The sequence below is a fragment of the Bombyx mandarina genome, chromosome 24 (genome assembly GCF_030267445.1).
Source record: "Bombyx mandarina strain Sakado chromosome 24, ASM3026744v2".
In the NCBI taxonomy this organism is placed as follows: domain Eukaryota; kingdom Metazoa; phylum Arthropoda; class Insecta; order Lepidoptera; family Bombycidae; genus Bombyx; species Bombyx mandarina.
In genome coordinates, this window is record NC_143230.1 from 9,667,616 (window position 1) to 9,681,386 (window position 13,771).

General features: G+C 39.1%; 1 protein-coding gene across 10 annotated transcripts in view; it reads right to left on the reverse strand.

The window, feature by feature from the left end:
• The window catches only part of DCTN1-p150 (dynactin subunit 1), a 57,754-nt gene that overhangs the window by 36,556 nt on the left and 7,427 nt on the right, over nt 1-13,771 (reverse strand). For 4 of the 10 annotated variants that reach the window (XM_089737864.1, XM_089737866.1, XM_089737863.1 and 1 more), the window contains 7 exons: nt 11,148-11,204; nt 7,478-7,583; nt 6,745-6,861; nt 4,895-5,092; nt 4,237-4,447; nt 1,692-1,837; nt 759-938 (listed from right to left, as the gene is read on the reverse strand). In XM_089737864.1, coding sequence (XP_089593990.1) covers nt 759-938; nt 1,692-1,837; nt 4,237-4,447; nt 4,895-5,092; nt 6,745-6,861; nt 7,478-7,583; nt 11,148-11,204 — 1,015 coding nt within the window. Of the gene's footprint in view, nt 1-758; nt 939-1,691; nt 1,838-4,236; nt 4,448-4,894; nt 5,093-6,744; nt 6,862-7,477; nt 7,584-11,147; nt 11,205-13,261; nt 13,295-13,771 lie in introns of all 10 variants that reach the window. The other 6 variants (XM_089737869.1, XM_089737862.1, XM_089737867.1 and 3 more) reach the window with 4 other exon arrangements.

The window sequence follows — 13,771 nt, forward strand, 5'->3', positions numbered from 1 at the left end:
ATTTAAAACGCTTTTTACGGGTAACTTGTACGACGGAGACGATTTGTCAAAGTTTTCAGTAATTATGTTACAAAGATTATTAGTTTAAATCTGTTGTGTTTTTGTCAAAATTTCCGTATTGACGAGATCAATTTGTTTACAACATTTTTCGTTACATTCAATTGTTACACACAGTTGATGCATTATTAGATTTACAACGTCACTGACCTGGTGGGATAACGAGCCGATTCGAAGATCGACCGTTACCTTTGAATCCCGTCGTTTCTTACGCAGAGACTCCTTTTGTTCTTTTTCGCTTGACGAGCTGTTCGAACGCGAGGCGTCTCCATCGCGTCTCGCCTGGACATCTTCCCTCTCGGAAATTATGGAGTTGACTCAACATCACCTCCAACAGATGACGCGTGATTCATGGCGTCCGATGATAGGATTGGTAAATAATACTCGTAATGATTGCAAAATAACACTCATAGAAACACAAAATAAATATTTTTTGCAATTAATAAGAAGTCGAGTAAATATTTGTGGACTTGCGACTTCACAGTACGAAAGTACACAACGCTATGAAGATCAAAGATGGCTGCGCTCCCTTTATACTTGCTGGCAGCACCTAGCGGCTAAAGATGGAACTAAATTGACGGTCTATGGTTGGACATAGACAAGGAATCTAAGCTAAGTACACACTGCTTCTTCATAATACAATGCTGTATGTTTTCCAAAGGCACATCAATATAGTAATGGTCGCATCGCCAACCACTCACCTGATCTTCCAAGGCCATCTTCTTCTCGGCCAATTGCTCGACCATCTCTTCGGCTCCTAAAGCCGCGTCCACCTGCTCGCGGAGGTCGCTGACCTGCGCCTCCAGTTCCTCGACGCGAGCAGACAGCTTCTCTTTGGTTCGACTCAGTTCTGCGATCTCAGACTTGTAATGCTCTAGGTCCTTTGCCAAACAAATATATAACCGTATACAGGGTGTTCAAGATGTTCAAGACAGGGTGTTTCATTTTTAAAGTCCTTAGACATCACAACCTCAACGACGCCATCCAATAGGCAGCGGCTTGGCTCTGCCCCTAGCATTGCTGAAGTCCATGGGCGACGGTAACCACTCACCATCAGGTGGGCCATGTATGCTCGTCTGTCTAAAAGGGCAATAAAAATAAATAAATAAATACATACGACTGCAAATCGGAAATGACTGCCTCACGACAGAAATAGGCGAGACGGCGTGGTACTGCCATCAGTAATTACGAAAACCCAAAATATTGGCTGATTTGATCTTCATCTAGGTGTTATTTCTTCATCGTGGAATGTATGTGTTCACTTTAAAATTTAATTCCGATCTAACGGCACGAGTTACTGATGGTAGGACGTGCTATGAGTCCGCAGGAGTAGGTACCACCACCCTGCCTATATACTGATGCGAAGCAGTAAAGCGTTTCGGTTCGAAGGGTTAAACGATCGTTGTACTGTGGAATTTACTCTTAAGCATCGCGGTATTTGAGCTCCGTTGACCACTTAACCACAAACCGGCCGCCCTTTCAACGGTATAACAACAAAATTTAATATCAAGCTTCAGAAGCAAGATGGAGGCTTCGAACGCAAGCAAATACTCATTACGTCGATAGGGATTTCGTTTATTTTTCTTTTTAACATTCCAGGCTCTGCCGTCGCAGTTTTAGCCTGCAGCACTGACCTTCTGCATCTTCTGCATTTCGTGCTTATCGTGCGCGGTTAGATCCCTCAGCCTGACCAGGGTGTCCCTGAGGCGGATGTTCTGTTGCTGTAGCTGCCTCATCTCGTAGCCAGTGGCTCCGCTGTCGGCGGCTGCGTACGGGTGCTCTGTTCAGCCCGCGCACACACAAGTCCACGTTTAAATATAACATCACATGCGCTGCCTCCCTGGGTTTCGTGTGAATCCGAAATGAGGGTAGTTCGTAATTTCTCTTTCACTAAATTTTCATCTACCCTCTTAGAGCACTAAAAGCAAATATCAAATTGTATTTATTCAATACGCAAAGTACAGATCTTTCTTTTTGCTAGTTTTTTTTTTGGTTGGAATAACACCCGACTATCTTTATTAACAAATTAAATTTAGGTCCAGGGAGACATTTAGAAAACAAAAAAAAACAAATATACACACACAAAAAACAAAAGACAATGCGTAAATAAAAATTAAAAACAATAAATACAAAAAAGAAACATGCATGTAATATATATTTTAACAAAAAAAAAATACTTTTCATTAAAACTACTTTTTACATTTTATAATTTGCGACGTTTCGAGAACTTTACGGCACGTGATTTGAGAAAAGAGTGTTAAGATGACGGCTGATAGAAGAGAATGGAATAGAAAAATTATGTATTACATCGTGTAATAAAAATGAAATCCGCAAAATTATAATTTGCGTAATTACTGGTGGTAGGACCTCTTGTGAATCCGCGCGGGTAGGTACCACCACTCGGCCTATTTCTGCCGTGAAGCAGTAATGCGTTTCGGTTTGAAAGGTGGGGCCAGCCGTTGTAACTATACTTAAGACCTTAGAACTTATATCTCAAAATGGGTGGCGCATTTACGTTGTAGATGTCTATGGGCTCCAGTAATCACTTAACACACCAGGTGGGCTGTGAGCTCGTCCACCCATCTTACCCCCAGTACATTCCTTTATCCATACTAGTCATGACAGCGATAGATGTTAATCGTATTTCGAATATAATTTTATTCTTAAGTCATCATCGTCATCATCATCATCGAGAGGGGAAACAAGAATTGACGTGGACGTCGAATTCGTAATCGAAGAACATATTTACTGGTCTCATTCTGCTGAACGCCGTCCAACATATTTACTGGCCTCATTCTGTTGAACACCGTCCAACATATTTACTGGTCTCATTCTACTTAACACCATCCAACATATTTATTGATCTCATTCTGTTTAAAGCCATCTAAATCACTTCCAGCATAAATACACCGCGATCCGTATATTAAAAGCTTCGCGAAAGTACTAAGAACGTGGTCATGCATTAAGGACACATCAATGAAACATTCAATAATATAGTCGTCTCTTTCACACTTACACACAGCACACATGATAACAGTTCAACTTGGTTATTTTTTAATTTTTTAAAATAACAACCTATAGACTACATAAAAAATGTTTACAAAATGAATTTATATATACATAATGAAAATAACGTGTACTCATTTTAAATGTAATGTTGTATGTACGTACATTTAAAATTTTTTTTGTATATCTATAAAATAACATTCAAATTAGCAGAGATTCTTTCAAAGGTTCCTTGCAGACTTTTTTTTTTTTTATAATACATGGAAAAACAATATATAAAATATAGCATTTTAATCAAAGATAATTAATTGCACACCAATTACCACTTTTCTTTTAGACACCCCATACTATTATTCTACAGTGAAATAATAATATTTAAAATCATAAATAAATATATAAACAAAGACAATAGCAAAGCAAAAAGCATAAATAATCATAAGTAAGTAGGACTTGTGTGCTTACGAGCAGAACTGAAGATGCTTTGTATTATAAGCATACATATTGACCACACAAAACGGATCTCTATGAATATCGCAGCATGTGCCTTATTATTAATGCGTTAAGGTCCACTTTTGATTATTTCATATCAAATTTAGAGGTCAATATATATGTTACATTAATCTTGATGTTAAGGAAAGACTACATACGTTATTCCTTTAATTTTATTTATTTATATATTTCATAAGTTTGACTATTGACTAAAGTAGGAGGAATTAATGAATTATCAGGGGCTCGAACTCCAAAAATATTGCCAGGATTAATCCGTTTAGTGAAATTTAAAGTAACTATAATTTAAAATTTTCAATTTTATATCATTATTGAATATAAAGCTTAATAAAAGAGATTAATTCTCATAAATTAATTTACAATTTATCGCTTATTTTTCAGGCATTTTATTTTTCTTCCTTTTTGTAATTTAGCAAAAATAAAGTTATTCTACAAACCATAAACTAAATATCTGGTTTCTGACCGCCCAAACAGGGACACTCGAAACTTTTGTTGAGATCCCAAAATTTTCGGTAGGCAGCGGCTTGGCTCTGCCCCTGGCATTGCTGAAGTCCACGGGCGACCGTTACCACTCACAATCAGGTGGGCCGTGTGCTCGTCTGCCTACAAGGGCAATAAAAAAAAGTTCCCAAAATTTACAGATACCCTCAAAATTAAAATACTCACGAATGTTCCCGCCGGCTTCCATCTCGGCCTTCATCAGCTGCAGGTCGAGAGTGGCCTCCTCCAGTTTCTCCCGGCACTGCTCCAACTCCATCTGCAGGGCCTCGGCTCGCTCCTCCGCCATCTCCTTGTCGAGGGCCGCCATCTCTGCCGCCTCCGACAGTTCGGCGGTTTCGTCGTTGTGGACCTCTAGAGCTTCTTGGGCCTCGCGAACCTAACAACGGAACGAACATTTCAATATTTAAGTCCCATTTTTTTTCCTGCCTTAGATGATAGCCTTGAGAGGGTAACGTGTAGCTGAGCTCTCGGGGCTCAAACCAGGAGGCCTTACTAACACTAACCCTAGCAAGAGCGGTGCTTCGCAGAATCTACCACCGGATCGGAAACTCACTCGAGAAGATTCGGCGAGAAACTCATCCGTCGTCAGATTTGAGGCCCGTAAGCTCACCTACTTGTTAGGTTACGTTGACACAGCCACGCAAGGCTAACAGCTTAGGTAGAAAAAAATATATTGAGAAACTCCAAGATTCGTCGGTGAACAAGTAACACTAACGTCGTATAGATAGGAGACATTAAATATGAAACTTGGGATTGTGTGTATAAGACGCTGTTGGAGTTGAAAGAGAGTTTGGTCTCTGGAGAGTTCGGGTGCGACACCTACCTCCTGTTTCGCCCGCTGGAGATCCCTCTGCAGCTGAGCTTGAGACTCCATGATCTTAGTCTTGAACTCGTTCGCCTGCTCCAGCTGCAGCCTCAGACGCTCCAGCTCGCGCAGCTTCTCCCGATCTTCGGCGCGTCGAACCTTGACGGTCTCCAGTTTCTCTTTCAGGTCTTCGACTTCGGATTTCAGTTGGGTTATCTGTAATTTGAGTGAATCGTTTTTTTTTTAATTTTTGAAGTGAAACTTCTATATCGACGTAGGGAGGAAAAAACGTATGTAACGTTTTTCGGTTACGCGCCATCTTAATTTCTTCCGTTACGCGCCATGTTTATTTTATTTCTACTTAGTTTGTTATAAACAGATGTCGCTGCACGTAAATTCAACAATTTCTGAATCGCGGTGACGAGTTGTTACACAGTTGATAGACGTTCTCGTATTTCTCTTGCTAAATCATACCTATCTGGCGTTGGGATACCGTGATCATGCAGACGGTTCTTTCTTTTGATTTAGCACTAAACTTCCATTATCTTGGAGGCATAAGGTTGACTGACCCGATGGTGCTGTAAGTAGCGTCCCTGATTGTTGCGCCGAGGGCCGTGAGTTCGATTCCAACATCAGGCAAAGATTTGTGTGATAGTTTTGTTTGCTTTTCTTTTGTGTGGGTGTTTATTAACTATAAACTTTTTATCAGTCTCTGGTACCTTATGGGTACAGAGAATCCTAAATTAGGGCCGGATGACCGTGCGTGATTTGTTCCCAATTATTATTATTAACATAAGGTCGCTGTTCCAATCCCATTTCAATACCCAGATTCCTTCGAACCGTAAAGCGTGTCATTTGGCCGAAATAAACAGAATATTTTGGCTTGTTGTTTTGGTGGTCAATTTCCATTAAAATCTTCATATACCTGCGTCTAATTACACATAAGAGGGATCCAATTTCGGGGCAGTTTTTTTAAGTCTTAGATGGTTGGACGAACCCAAGGTCCACCTGATATTAACCGCTTACCGAAGCTTTTAGATGTCAACTAATTAAATGCCGCCACACATGTTGAGGCCTAGGTACTAAAGTACCAGGTTTAAGAGTATGCAGGGACCACAAATGTCCCCATAGCAACTAATAATTATATGTATGTGTTAGCGGTAATTATATTGCAATGATGCTACGTCAGTTTTGACCGCAGTTTGCTCGCAGATTGTCGGGCTGACGATAGCACGTTAGGTTGTAATACACGTTAGTCACTTAACTGAACACGTGTCTTATTAATCCTTGCCCGATATAGAGACTCAACACTGGTGACCCCGACGTGACCCCGAATGATGTAGGGACATTTGTGGTCCCTACAAGTACACCGGCTGCTCCACTATTCAGATCGGAACGCATTACCGCTTCTCACTTTCGTTTGTCGTATCACTCTTGTCAGTGAAGTCATCGGTATCATTGCTGTGGGCAGATGTTATGCGCCTCACAAGCAATCGCCACTTCTCGTGCATTAAGCAGCGTCTTTCGGGTCTCGTGCATGGGCACATACTATCATTTTTTGGACATATCTCACGGCGAGGAAATGACTCCAAAGAGCGCCTTGTGGTTCAGGTCAAGGTGGAAGGTACAAGACAACGTGGAAGGCTGCCCATGCGATGGACTGACCAAGTCAAGTCGGCAGTTGGCGGTTGTTTGCATGAGTGTACCAGGTTTTTCTTTCATTGCTTAGATAGATGGATGGATGGACGAGCTCACAACCCAACTGGTGGCAGGTGGTAGGCAAGGCGGCGGCTCACAAGAGGTCCTACCACCAGTAAAATCACCATTGTTTCTCACTACGAGATAAAAAAAAACACAGTACAGCTTACCTCTTGCTGGGCCTGAAGGTTAGCCAGCTTATCTTCAACGGACGAAGGAACGGGCTGTGGGGACGTTATGCTCTGACCTGGTGTGTACTGAGGAGTGAGGGTCTCGACGAAACCAGTCTGGAAATTAAATTTTCAAATTCAAATTTACTCTTTTCTCTGAAGTTTACAAGCAACTTGAGCGTAGCAGAAACCAGTTGGAGGTGAGCCTCCCCCGCTTGCTACTTGCTACTTGCTTTTGCTACTTGAGTTAAAGTGGTTTTATGATGGTGGAGGACCGTGGAACATCATCAGGTCCAAGTTATTGTGCACATGCTTTCCTAACATACAAACCAGAAAGTTATGAAGGGGAGACTGTGAAGATAATGAATCTCGTATGAATGGAGTGCCAAGTGATCACGGGCACGATTTTTAATATCCATTTTTAAACAGGCAAAGGTGTAAAAGTTATCAATTAAGAATTTAATTCAAGCCTTTTTTCATAAAAAACCATTTGCCCTTTGTGTGTGGAAAGAAATACGTTCTTGATTTGGCAAACTTTTGGTAATAACATGAATCTAAGTCTTCATGTACCAGGAATTAAGGTTGAATTTCGTTCACTGTGCGTTCACAAATCTCGAAAGTTACACGTGAACGTTTCATGTGAGTTTTCTCTGACAACTTTTTCAACTGCTACAAGTTCTGGACCATTGACAAGGGGTCTAACAAATAGTGACAAATGCCTTATCGGGTATACCTCGACAAAAGACGCTCTTTTCGCCTCAGGCGAAGATGCCCTTTCGGTTGTTGGCGAAGCGTATGACATCAACGATTGCCGACTGCTCGCCAGCGAGGTGCGAGAACTGAAACACCGAAGAATCATTCAACATACGCGAAACTTGATGCGGCAGAGTGATACGTAGCGATTCTGTGCTCGAAAATTATAAACCGACCCCCATTTTGTATATTATTATCCGTTCAGAATTTCGTACATTGTTTTTTAACGACTACCCTCTCAGAAAACAATGTACGGTTTATGAGGTAGCCGCCATTTAAAACTGAACGTCCGGATGGGAAAGCGAAATAATCCTATGCAACCACTTAATTAATTAATAATTAAAATCAATAATTTTAAAAGTATTTTACATTGAACGACATTGTCACTAGTTTTTCTTTTCTCAACTTTTGGTATTTCAACGAATACATGCTTTTTTGTTAATTTTACCGGCAGTTCCTTAGTGTTGTGGTTTCTGATCAAACGCCTTATGACCTGTCTAAAAAGGACTCCAAGTCTTTAGAACTCGCTTACCCAATAATATTGATTGACCAGCGTGAAGCTTTAATGATTAATTAGGTCAATATCAATGTCCGTCATTAAGCGTTTCCCAAAAGTTTCTATTTTGTTTCGAAGCGCACAAACCGATCTATCACTCTGCCTTCTTACCAGGCTTTTTACAAAGCTTTAATAGCACCGGACATATTGTCCCTAATAAGGATTTTTTTAAGTCTATGCTAACTACGATTGACGTGCTTTAATTTACACATAAGAAACTAAACACATACAATTAGAACAGTGATATAAAGAACACATACGTCATATTTTACTGGTGGTAGGACCTCTTGTGAGTCCGCACGGGTAGGTACCACCGCCCCCCCTATATCTGCCGTGAAGCAGTAATGCGTTTCGGTTTGAAGGGTGGGGCAGCCGTTGTAACTATACTGAGACCTTAGAACTTAAATCTCAAGGTGTGTGGCGCATTTACGTTGTAGATGTCTATGGGTTCCAGTAACCACTTAACACCAGGTGGGCTGTGAGCTCGTCCACACATCTAGGCAATAAAAAAAAAAATTATATATATTGACTTGTATAATTAAGCATTGATTCCGGTTTGAGGGACTGAATAAAGTCGAGCTTTTGAGCCGGGATGAGGTGAATAACCACATTAATCTAATTCGTCTACAGTTTTCGGGCACAAAAGCAATAACACTCTCGAATTATATTTAAAAGATTTCATGATTAATATCAACAGATCCAATGAACCGGTTTTAAGAAACGATAAAGATTCTGGTAGTTACGATAATTTTCACCGCTGTAAAGGGCGATTCACATTTTCTAGACAAGCATATTAATTACGAAGAGGCTCTATTAAATACAGTGAAATCTGACAACTATGACTATATGTTTCACATGAAGCAAAATGCAAAAAGAATAGTTTATAGGCCCACGATCTGGGCAGCTGATACTATGGCCAAGTTAAAGAGGAGAGTCACTTAAAAAACCTTTCCATGACAATACTATAATTTCATTACTTTGGCCTGTTACCTCAATCAATGTTACCAGGATAAAAACTGATAATTTTACTCTATATGTTCAATTAAAAGTTTTCTTTCTAGTGAAGGCAAACAAGACGTCACAAGACGCCATATATGGGGCTAAACGTTGTGTATAATTATACTATCTATTGATAATACATGACGTTTAGCCAGATATAAGTAATAAGTTAGCTCGTCGTTAATTTTCGTGTCCCAAATGACGTCACACGTGGTTAAGTTACGTTATACCGAATTTCGTAAAATCTACTATGTCTCTCCTTAACTTGTCATAGTACGTTTAAAAGTCCGAATCCCTTACATTAAACCAAGATTCATTGCAAATTAGAAAAGAAGCGGAAAAGAAGGAATGAATTGTGCATACAAACCGTAGTGATTCTTAAGACAAAAGCAACTAGGGTGATTTTACATGATTTTTGGGGTCATAGAAGAAGTTACATAATTTGGCCAGCTCATTTAGCACTTGCTTGGTATAATTGGGCTTGCTCACTTCTAACCCATTAGTAAAATCACTTTAATTACTTTTAAAAGACATTTAAAATTAGACGCTTAGGATAAGGTACTGGAAAGAGAAGATGCGTGAATCATGTGCATCCAACAAATTACCGTGCATTACTTTCGCAGTTCAAACACGATTACCATACGTTCAACTTACCGACATCTTGGCGCGTACCAAAAATAATACCGTACTTCCTTATTGCTCTACAATTTTGAAACGGAACCATTTGAAAATCAACTTTAAAACGTGGTGGTAGGGCGTCTTATGAGCTCGCACGGGTGCTATGTTCCACTACCGTACCCAAATCTACATGCGATTCGGTTTGAAGCGCAAAAAAGCCGTTGTTACTCTATACGATTGAATTTCCAAATTGGGTGAAATAACTCCCTTTATCAACCTACAAGGACTGCAGTAGCAATTCCAGATTAAATGATACTAATTTGAACCCTTCCAAGAGCGGTTTCGTATTCAAAGTCAACGTCATCGACCGGACATCAACGGTCTGTGAATCGCGAAGATTTTATTACGACGGTTATGAGCAATGGTCGGAGTAGGTAGATTGATTTTATCTACTTGCATCAAGATATTATAATATGGACATGCCATTTTATCATTTAATGTTTTTTTTTTTAAATTGAAAAAAATATATTTTTAATCCTCATCGGATACAGTTTCTGTATTTATGAGATAAACTAACAAAAATCCCTGTCTAAGTTTTGTCTAATACTGACAAGCGTCATTTCTAATTCAACCATATACATAACCGACGTATACAATTGTATCATGACTCGAACGATCCGACAGCTCGAATGAGAATGAACACTGCACGGCTACCAGTCGTATATATATAACCGTAGCAGTTGTTTTTTTCAACTACCTCACATTCACAACGAATATAGAAGAGGTTCAACGGAAAGCAAAGCCGCGCGTGGCCATACTGTCACCAATAATAACACAAATACGGGATCATTCCGGTGTATATATATATTTTTATGAATGAGAGATTACTGGTGGCCCAGAGGCCTTTCCAGTGTCATCAGGACAGGTGGGCGAGCAAAGGCTCAACCAGGAGTGGTGGGATTTGCTAACAGCCGCCCGAGCGCCTCTAAAGGAGACCTGACAACTCAAGAACAACTGCTCCGCGAATGATTGCGTTGATTGAATACACAATACTACTCGTGAAAGAGTTCACTTTACATTGAATTTTGTCAGAATTACCCTCACCTCGGACGTGTTTTTAAAATTCATTGAAAAACATCGAACATATTTATGAAGGCGTATTAATAACAGCAAAATAGACAATTATAAAGTATATTACATAAACTAGTAGACATCGTTAATAGGCAATCCAACCATGTATCAACTACAGTGTGTTCGATTTATAAACTTTTGCTTTTTAAAAGTACCCTCTCTTTCAATATAGCTTTTTGTACCTCTTAGGAGAAAGCTGCTTCAAAAATCTCTACAAACCTCGTTTATCGCCAGATTACATCAAAAGTCCATAAATCTACACGTGTAAAAATCTAAAAGAAAAAAAACTACACGTGCCACATAACAATTCATCCCGTGTGCATATTTCGTTCGCGTACGTTATTACCTCGACATTGACAAAGATCCCGCCTTCGGCTGCGCGGGTGACGCCTTGCGTCGCACGCTTAATGGAAAACACATCAACATGAAGTTAGTCAGTTACGTGTAGGTATACCGTTGTGAAGATAGCGGTTAATAAGATTCGTTTTTTTTTTTAAATCAAAGGGATGTTCGATCCTTTCGGAAATCCGTTTGTTTGTTGAAAGGGTCAATGTTTAGAGGGAGGGTTAATGTTTACTGTTCAATCGTTATTATTTAATAATATTTAATTAAAAACATCTTAAACATAACACAATTTAAATATATATTCATAAAAAACTTTGACAGAAGGTTTGAATAAAGAAAAATCAATCAGCGGACTAAAGATCCTTTTAAACGTTATTCGAGAACTTTCTGCGAACTTTGATTACAAAACTACTTTGCAATTAATTAGAGGCACGGCAAATACTTTATCTTTGAAAAACCGTTTAGTTATATTGTTGTTGTTGTCAAAACGTTCATTAATCGTATGATCTTTGGTCACTGGACCGATTCTAGTGGTAATTATGGCCACAAAGCATTCTCTGCCATCAATGAAATAACAATTGAACTGTATTTTATATAATACTAGGTGACCCGGCGAACTTTGTTCCGCCTTAGAGCCAATAAATGAGCAGACTTTTGATTTTATCAAGGTCAATTTTTTATTTGTCCCGGCATGGCTTTCTTAATGATTACCTATCTCGGCACAATAAGCTAATAGAAACTTGAAACAAATACATCAACCGGTCAACTTCAAAATTCTCTTATAATTAATCATAGACTACATTACGTTTAGCTGTCAGTTGCGTTTTGTTATTCCATATTATTTCATTTTGTTATACCACGTTTCATGTCACGTCCCACGGGAACGTGATAAAAAGTGTCCATTGTCCTTCTCCTGGTTCTAAGCTACCTCCTCACCAATTTCCAGCCAAATCAGTTTAGCCGTTGTTGAGTTATAAATAGTGTAACTAACACGACGTTCTTTTATATATATAGATATACTGTAGAAAACAACACCCTTTGATTTAAAAAAAAAACCAACGAAAATTTCAATTTAACATTATTTTAACGTAATAATTATTGACATGACAATGTTTTTATTTATTACTGATTATTATTACAACATAGTATTTCTATGATTAAAATGCCATGAAACGACTGTGATGAATCGGTCACGGGTTTCGTATAAAATTACGACTGCAAACAAAAAGCCGATCGAGTTTGCTGCGCCAGTCTAAACGCCGGCAGTAGAGTAGAGTAGTGTGAGTCCGCACGGGTAGGTACCACCACCCTGCCTATTTCCGCCGTGAAGCAGTAATGCGTTTCGGTTTAAAGAGTGGGGCAGCCGTTGTAACTATACTTGAGACCTTAGAGCTTATATCTCAAGGTGGGTGGCGCATTTACGTTGTAAATGTCTATAGGCTACAGTAACCACTTAACACCAGGTGGGCTGTGAACTCGTCCATCTATCTAAGCAAAAAAAAAACATACTAATATTATGAATGCGAAAGTCTGTTTCTTTGTTTGTTTGTCTGACTTTCACAAATTTCGCATGCACACTGTTAAGGTACACATAAGGATTTAGTATCCAGAAAAACACTTGAAAAAATTTTTTCTGCCTTATCGCGAATAAAGGCCCGGTAAAAAGTTAGTTTGAAATAAAAGATTTTGTGTTTGAATTGAATCCCAATTATTTCATTCGGATTACTATTGCAAATGAAGTGATTCGAATTAGGTAAAAATCTCCCTTTATCTACTACGTAAGGGTTTCAGAAGCCTTTTGAAATTGCCACTATTTATGTGTCGGAAATAGAAAGAGTATTGCTTTAGGGAGATTAATTTGCTATCAGTACTTAATTCAATACACAGACAGCCATGACTCCACAATCCAAGACATCAGTTCCATCTACTAATACCCTACGAATCGTTTGAGAATCACTTATATGTCAAAACTGAGGGCTTTACATTACAAAAGCGCGCATATTACGAAAACTTCACACAGCACTGACGGGCCAACGTCATCAAAACATCACAGTCTCGTTTAGAAAGTGCGTAAGCTCTACAAGCGTGTGCTTTTAACTGTAATCCGGTACTTACGTGGTCGGTCTAGACCTCTGGGCCACTGTTAAACTAGCAGAGAAAGAAAAACCATTGTTGTTGTTTTTTTTTCAATTAACACCGTCACACTATTGATCATGCATAGAGAAGGTGGGTACAGCGGTCTTATCAGTTAATCATTAGAGTAAAATTTCAAATGTAGAGTAAAAATTAATGAGATCACATCTGAATAGAGATTTATCGAAAACAGAATCGCACCGCTTCATCTCTCTATGCAAGAACACATAATTTTAATCGTACACAATCTAAAAATGTTATTACAACTAAGTGACACTTGTAGCTTAAGAGCGAAGCGAAACACGTTATCATTTTCAAACGTGGAAGATTTAATTTTAGATAAATCAATTTTAAACTACACCATAGAACGTAATAATAAAGACTAAATATATAAAAATTAATTGCTGTTCGTTAGTCTCGCTAAAACTAGAGAACGGCTGGACCGATTTGGCTAATTTTGGTCTTGAATTATTTGTGGAAGTCCAGAGAAGG